The sequence below is a fragment of the Marmota flaviventris genome, chromosome 9 (genome assembly GCF_047511675.1).
Source record: "Marmota flaviventris isolate mMarFla1 chromosome 9, mMarFla1.hap1, whole genome shotgun sequence".
In the NCBI taxonomy this organism is placed as follows: Eukaryota; Metazoa; Chordata; class Mammalia; order Rodentia; family Sciuridae; genus Marmota; species Marmota flaviventris.
In genome coordinates this window covers 34,879,420-34,888,012 of record NC_092506.1, presented here as the reverse complement: position 1 = coordinate 34,888,012, position 8,593 = coordinate 34,879,420, and the positions used below count along the sequence as shown (strand labels likewise).

The window sequence follows — 8,593 nt, the reverse complement described above, 5'->3', positions numbered from 1 at the left end:
TATCCACAACTGGCTCAGAGGTGACTTCTCATTTCATGATATGACTGATATCTTCCCCCTAAAAGAAGAAACCTTGTGTGTGCAAATCAACTTCTTGTTAGGACACCAACATTAAAGAAATAACCCATTATTTTTACAGTATTCTGACAAAGTATCTGAAGCTCCTGGGTTCTACAACCCTTTTTCTCTAAGCAAAAGTTAAATAATTTAGACCTAACATAGGCATTTGTAGGAAACTCAACATTTCAGAGATTTCAAGGGTTCTCTTCTCATTCACTTTCCATAATCTGTGATGTGACAAATTTTATGTGTCCTCCCCTTTTTATTAATGAGAAATTTTGGTACAGAGATGTTAAGTGACCTTTCCAAAGGAACAGTAACCAATCCAAATAGCCTTATCTCTCATTTAACACTTGTTACATTTTTGCTCAATATCTAATATATTAAACATCATCGTTGCAGTCTTAATTAAAAACAACATTTTCTAGTTTTGTTACTCTCTGTTGTTCACTATTGATCTTTGGTTTTTACATTCAAACAAATCTGCTGAATGCTGTTTCTCCTTCTCCAAATGGAGTTCTAGAAAACTGCCTCTCAGTGATGGGGGAAGGGCAGGGTAATGATAAGGATCTACTTTTAACCTTAACAATGGATTTACTTTGAATTTCAAATATTATTAAAGAAGAGGTAAAATTTAGCAAAAAATGGCATAGGTTAGAAAAGTTTGAGAAAAGTGATTCTAGGTCATTTTTCATTTTTAGTTCACAGTTTTCATAATGCATTGTGTGCTAAAATAGTCTGCATGTTATTTTTTCCCCAAAGCTCAAGGATCAGGGTAACCATTTTAAAAAGAATAGAAGCTAAAAAAAAAAAAAAAAAAAGAAAAGAAAAAAACATTGGAGAGTGAGGCCTCCAATGTATGTACACTGAGTTTTCTAACTTACATCCCATTAAGACTTAGGAAAGGTGGAACACCAGTTATTACTCACATTCTAGAATACCTTATTTTGAGTTAAATGCAGTTACATGTGTCATAAAATCCTTTAATAATGATGATAATGATGGTGATATGAAACCAAATGTTTTGACAAAATACTTCCTTACATCCATGTGAGCAAACAGAATACTAAAATCTGAGGTGAATCCCCACCATTCTGCTCTCTGTAGCTGCACACACACACACACACAAAAGCATAAACTTAATAAATCCATCATTTATGTTGCACATTTAATAGAAAAAGATCTTAAGCCATAATCACTGTAGCTGCTGGGCATCGTATTTCTTCAAGAATTCTTTCAGTGCATGCATTAACTTTGGTTAAATTATTCTGGATTTAAAAGGCAGAAGAAATATTTAAAATAGTATTGTTTCTGAAGCATCATTGTAACAGATCAATTTCAGAAGATTTAGTTGCTAAACTTTACTTCATCGTCCCTTTGTAGATCAGTTATTTAGATTTTAAAATTGGAGAGAATCATGTGCTGTTGTTACCTGTGTGGTCATTAATCTCACATAAAGAAGAGAACAATAAAATAAGACTAAGAAATCATTCTTCAATGATTGTCATTGAACTGTTACATTAGTAAACATTCACAGTATGAAGTCTCTCTCAATCTTCAGCATATAAAGTAGTGCAAAAGAAAAAAAAATCCAGTCCTGTTACCTGTGAACAATACTTGTTACATTTTCTCCAATTTCATTTATTCCATAATGTTAGGCATTTGCTATCATATCTTCCCAAAATTAATAATAAAATATAATCAATTTCTAAAGGCCCCTACAGCCTTTTTAAAAGTTAATTTCCAGTTAAAAATAAACTTTAATTAAATCCAAGATAAAATTGTGACCTATATTCTATTAAATAATTTGCTTTCTTTTTTTTCTACACAATAATTCTTACAATTTTTAAAAAACAACTACAGAATCCAAAGACATAGGAGATGCTATTAAAGCACTGATAAATGACTGTTCAAATTCATTAGTTCTTACATAGTAAATACTTCAAAATGCCAACTTTTCCCATCACTGCACAATTACCAACAACGTTGACAATTTACTTACACATACACATGTACACACACGCTCACATACACACACACATTCTCTCCATGGAACCATCTGTACTATTAACATCTTTTCCAGTTAATGTGCAAAATTCTTGCATTCTAATAAAAATATAAAGATAGATTTGCTCCTATTTAAGCCTCCCTCTTCTCCAAGATGTATCCTTTATGTGATATGTAATACAAGTTTAGTAACAATTATGCCATGTATTACCATTAAATGGCGTACTACTGTATGCATTGGACTCATTTGCATATTTCATTTTCATAACTGCACTCTCTATGCATAAATATATTTGGAGATGCTGGGGGAGGGCAGTGGAGTGTGGAGAGAGCGACTCACACATCAGTCTCCACAGCCTTTGCATTAGAACAGTTGTTTTTATCTGTCTCACTGTCATCCCCCTTGCCCTGACACTTCTCCTCCTTTGCACACAGAGACTCCTTAACCCCTTCTTCCATCTCTAGATACTCTGACTTGTCCCCCAGGGAAGAAGAAGTGGAGCTCCGAAATTTCTTGAGCAAATTAGAAGGGAGGTATGGGCAACTGACTGCATTTTGTGTCAGCTGCGTCTGTTCCTCATTTTCAGTCTCTCTGTGGTAGAAATAGTTAAAGTTAGAGACAATCACTGGCACTGGCAAAGCAATGGTTAAGACACCCGCAATGGCACACAGGGACCCCACGATCTTGCCCCCCACAGTGATGGGCTTCATGTCCCCATAGCCCACAGTTGTCATGGTTACCACAGCCCACCAAAATGCATCTGGGATGCTTTGGAAATGAGTGGTGGGTTCATCCGCCTCTGCGAAATACACAGCGCTGGAAAAGAGGATAACCCCGATGAAGAGAAAGAAGATCAGAAGGCCCAGTTCCCGCATGCTGGCTCTGAGGGTGTGGCCCAGGATCTGCAGGCCCTTGGAATGTCTGGAGAGTTTGAAGATCCGGAACACTCGGACCAGACGAATGATCCTGAGGATGGCAAAGGACATGGCCTGTTGCTGTTGACCATTGCCGCCCCCCTGCTGCTGGGCCAGGTCGGTGCCCAGGGTGATGAAGTAAGGCAAAATGGAGACAATGTCAATGATGTTCATGATGTTTTTGAAGAAGAGTGCTTGGCTAGGACAAGCAAAGCAACGGACCACAAACTCAAAGGAAAACCACACGATACAGACTGTCTCCACGATGAAGAAAGGATCGTTGAATATCGTGTGCCCTGAGTTTTCCAGGTGGTGTGCCAAGGTGTCGTTCAGCAACCCACTGTGCCCACCAGCACTCAGTGCCATGACCAGATCCCTGTCGTCCCTGAACTCAGGCAAGGTTTCCAGGCAAAAGATGACAATGGAGATTAAGATGACCAGGACAGACACGATGGCAATGCCCCTGGCAGGACTGGAGCTCTCTGGATATTCAAAGAGAAGCCAAATCTGCTTTTTAAATTCATTCTCTGGCAGGGCCCTGTCCTCCTCTTCTCTCACAAAGCCCTCATCCTCACGGAACTTGAGCAGGGCCTCATCTCCCAACTGATAGAACTTCACCTCCTCAGTGAAGATATCAAAGGGGACGTTGACTGGCCTCTTCAGGCGGCCTCCTGACTGGTAATAATATAGGATGGCATCGAAGCTGGGTCGGTTCCGGTCAAAAAAATACTCGTTGCGCAAAGGGTCAAAGTACTGAGTCCTCTTCTCGGGGTCACCCAACAAAGTCTCTGGAAACTGGGCCAGAGTTTTCATCTGGGTCTCAAAGCGTAGGCCAGACACATTTATCACCACACGTTCACAACAGTCACTATAGCGGACTGAACTGTAGCCACCACCACCCCCTTCATCCTGAGGCAGCAGGTCTGTGTAGGAACTTTCCTCACCATAGTCATCTTCACTATAGTAAAACCTTCCCTCCTCCTCCTCCTCTTCCTCCTCCTCCTCTTCTTCCTCCTCCTCACTCAGCTCCCTCAGGATCTTCTCCTCAGAACCACTGGGCATCAGGTCCGAGCAGTGAGGAAAGCTGCTCTGCCTGTGGTGGACTTTCTTCTTCTCAGGCCTCTGTCGCCTCCTCCTTCGACTACCCCTGCTACTCTGAGGGTCGTGGGAGGTGCAGGCCCCACGTGTCTGGTGGTGGTGGTGGGACCCCCCACCAGAACCCCCGCTGCCTTCAACAGCAGCAGTGGCAGCTGCCACAGCAGCAGCTGCAGCTGCCCTGGAGTGAGCAAGCCTCTCCCGCTCCCGGGCCCGGGCCTGGGCTGCATAACCATAAGGCATATGACTGTTGCACCCTGAGCTCTCCGCACTCACCATTGCAACCTCCATGGTGGTGGTTGTGGGAAATGGCTGGTTCCAGTTGTAGAAGAAGAGGAAAGAAAAATAGGGCAGCTTCTTTTCTCACCAAATGAAGGTAAGTTTGGAACCCTTAAGCAGATTGCTTGGAAGACTAAGGATATTTTCAGTCCAACTTTGCATTTTCTGTTTTTAAATCAGCACGCCCCATGCTCTCTCTTCTTGGGGATTCAACATTGCTCTCCAGGGCTTGGCTAGTCTAGATACATAGCCTAGCACTCTTCAAACCTAAGTCAGAAAATGTTGGTATCTCCTGAACATCTATGTTTTGGGATAGATGTTCAAATTTGGAAATATGTCTGGGATGCGGTCGGTAATGATGCTGCAAGATTCAAAAGCAGGAAGTATCTGACAGCCAGCAGTTGTGCCTAGAAAATGAAATATATTTTTCTGCCATGGAAATTGTCCAAATCCTGAGCCATCAAATTTAAATAAATTGCAAATAAATGTTTTGTCTTAGCACTTGCCTTCTAGTGATGGTTTGACCCATGTTAAGATGTGGCTTAAAGTATGTCCATCCATTGCTGCTCAGTCTATCAAGATGATTCTCCAGCCTCTGCCCTTAAGTTCATCAAAGGCTTCCTGGACCCACAGGCAATGCCAAGCTGTAGACAGAGGCAAAGACCTTGGGAGGTAGAGAAGGTACAAGACGAGGTGTCATCAGATGCAAAAACTGCTCTGAGGTCTCCATAGAAATTAAGGGAATGCAAAGCATCCTTCAGCTAAAATCATACAGAAGCTCTTCACCTGAAAAAGGTTGGGAAACAAGCATAGGGAAAAAAAGAGGAATGAAATCATAAAGAGCCAACTGAGAATTTTACTTCACATACACTTCCTTCTCTGGTCCTCAGGCAAATCATAATACACAAGAAGAGACCATAAATTTTCAAGAGTGTGGGGCAGACTGCTCTTAAATCTCTCTCTCTCACTCAACAACCTTCTCTCCTTCTTCTTATTATTTCAGCTCAGTCTACTTTGCAACAACTCAAGTATTTTCTCCTCTCCATTCTCTACCCACATGGCTCTGTTTCCCTTTTCCCTTCCTCAGTGCCAGGTTTTAACACTCACTATCATTCTCTTCCTTCCACAATCACAGTGTTGTTACTTGAAAGCTTCTTCCATCATTCATTTATCTGAAGGCATTTTTTTAAAAAGTTTCCACTCATAAAATGTTTCTGAATTTAGCGCCCTGCCATTTCTCTCTATCTTGTCTGAGGAGTAGAGAAGTCAGTAAAAGGGGTGTTTTTCAATGCAGCTTCTACTACTTGAATGAGCTTCAATCACCTCATCTACAGAATGGAGACAACATAATACGAACACCCCCACCCCACCTTTGTAAGGATCAAGTGAGATAATGGGAGTTGACAGAATAGCACACCATGCATAATGAATGGCAATAAACACTGGCAGTTATGAATAACAAGACAGTAATCTATGCTTTATTGTCTATCTACCCATTCTCAAAGGCACATGTCCTATGCTACCATTTGTAGCAGGGGAAAGATGGAATGTGAGAACATCCATAGCATTCTGAAACTCCCCAATGGTGGTATGAAGTTGGCATTCCCTGACTCCCTGAAGCATGCCCCTGTTGTTTTTCTCTTCCCCAGATTCCTATCACCCCCATCCTAGAAGTTAATCCTAGTTTCCACATCTCTAATAATCATCTTCTCTCTTTGCACTTCCTCCATGTTCACCTTAATGGTTCCTCCAACACTCTTCTCAAGGAAAGATCGCCTTATTTTTTAAGTCCTATTTTGTGTGGACTTTGCTCTTGGCCAATCACACTTTATACCCTTATAATTTAACCTGTGTCTCCTACCCTCTGTCTTCTCCCTACACCTTCATTTCCAATCTCCCACATCCTGCTCCCAGTAGTCCCAATCATTTCCCACTGTCACCTGCTATCCCTGACCCTTCTTCTTTAGTTTGCTCTCTCAGGTCAAGTGAATTCATCTCCTCAGCTCCAACCTATAAAACCTCCTGCCGTGTGTCCTATCTCCTCTTGATTCTTATTTTCACTCTGTCCGACAGGACTTCTAAGAATGCAGAGGATGACCCAGGGATTTGGAGAGGATGATGACAGCCAGAATGCAGGGCATCCACTAGCTTCTATTACTGGAAACACTTGGGAAACGTAGAGAAATGGCTTTCTGAAGCCATTAATAGGGTTCAGCTCTTGACCACCTGCTGGTCTTGTCTACCTTGCAACCTAAACAAGCTCACATTATGAAGTAACAAGGAGGGAAGTGGCAAACAGAGAGCATCCCAATCACACACATTCTCATAGGATAAGAGTGGAGACTGATGGAGCCTAACCCACTAAATATACCTCTGAAGGTATCTTGTGTGACATTCCCCTTACTTCTGCCCAACTTTGAACATTACATACTTGGGAGTGTTTATCATTAGAAAGTCTCTAAATGCTTACTTATAAAGCCACCTAGAGATTACATTCACAGTGGAGTGTTAGGCCAACATCCCTTAAAGACTTGCACAGGCCAAATAGCCCAAGAGTTTGCTCCGTTTCTTCCCCAACTCCTACCAACAGTTATAATGCACTATTTAAATATAGTCCCAGTGTAATTGAAGTGCCATATATTTGTACACTATGCACACCCACTCCCACCAAAGTCACTCCCAGAATATGATGAATTACAGGGCCTTATTCACCATCAACTCTGAGAAAGATCTAGCCCTCCTCTTCTGCTCCACACCAAATAATTTCTTATTTATTTATTTGCGTGATTTTATTAGGTTTAGTTTATCTAACTCCCTCCTTCACCTTACAAAAAGCAAACTGCCTTCCTTTTGATTGGATTCCAGTTACCTCACTGTTCCTGATGAAAGAAAGAGAAAAGAAAAAGAGAGAGATACATAAAGAGAAAAGAAGAGAAGTCACCCCCCCCCAAAAAAAAAAAAAACCAGACAGGCTCAAAAATCTCTCTTCCTTCTCAAGGTATTCATGTTAAGACAATCTATTCAGATTCCCAGGACCCTTCATGGGAGAGACCTTTGCAGGGGAATTTCCCTTCCTTTTTAACACCACTGAACTAGTGGGATTTTGCAGACTATCTCTTTCTCAATCCCTGTGCCCCCAAAACCAGCCCAGCATCCTACCCCTCCTCCTCTCATCCCCCAACAACAAGGCTGTTTTCATCTCTCAGTGCTAATTCCTGCAACTGTGTTAGGGTGGTACCTGAATCTTTTCTGAGAGAGAGAGAGAGAGAGAGAGAGAGAGAGAGAGAGAGAGAGATACACACATACATACATATACATATATATGGATATGGATATATACATATATATCCATCAGAACCAGAAAGGCCAACACTATAAGAAATGTATACTTCAATGCACGCCATTTACACAGTCCCTATGGGTTGCTCAAATGCTCAGAAAATGCACGCAAATCCAGAATGTTGGGAGAGGCATCAATACAGACCCGTTCACCAGCTGTTCCCAAATGAAATGAACCGGTGAGGCTGGGATGAGGCAAAATGCTGCTAAATCTAAATCCCACCTCGTTGAAAAACGACATCTTTAATTGCACCTTCGCCGCCCAGACCTAGGTTCCCGCTTGGGCACATTAAGCAGGGCACACTTACCCCATCCTCGGGTTGGCCCCCGGAGCGCCGCGTAGCATCTGCACCTCCCTTCTCCCACCTCCTGGTTTATTTTTAACCGCCTTCCATTCATGCCCTTCTGTCACATTCTCGATATTATTTATCCCTCAAATATCCACAGTTTCTTAACAGCTAAAAGAGGAGGGTGGAGAAAAGATAAGAAAGGTATCATACTCACCATTCCCAGGAGGGGTGAAAAATAAAATAAAGAAAATCCCCCGTTGATTTGTTTTTTCCCCCTCAAGCTGCAACAGCTGGAGGAGGGGAAGAATGATCTTGGGAGGGTAAAAGAAATCACTCCGGTTTGGCGGGTGAAACGCTCCAAAATATCCACAAGACAAGTTCTGCTGCCCGGCCAGGGGGGCACGGAGTCTTCGCTGCGAGAGCCTAGGGGTGGGGATCGGATTCGGACTGCCCCAGAAAAGACCCCAAGACTCCTGGTTCCTCTGGAGTTCAGCACAGCAGGGCTGGACTGGGAAAGGAAGTCAAGGTTCCCCGAAAAGAAACAAAATCCTAGACAGCAGCGATCACTTGTTAAGCCTGAATTCCTCCTCCAATATCCATCCCTCTCT

General features: G+C 42.3%; 1 protein-coding gene across 1 annotated transcript; it reads right to left on the bottom strand.

Moving 5' to 3' along the window:
- Positions 1-1,998: 1,998 nt before the first annotated feature.
- Positions 1,999-4,368, bottom strand: Kcna4 (potassium voltage-gated channel subfamily A member 4). The gene has a single exon (XM_027936624.2). It carries the CDS (start codon positions 4,366-4,368, stop codon positions 2,404-2,406), a length of 1,965 nt encoding a protein of 654 aa, XP_027792425.2. The 3' UTR covers positions 1,999-2,403.
- Between the last annotated feature and the right edge of the window lie 4,225 nt (positions 4,369-8,593).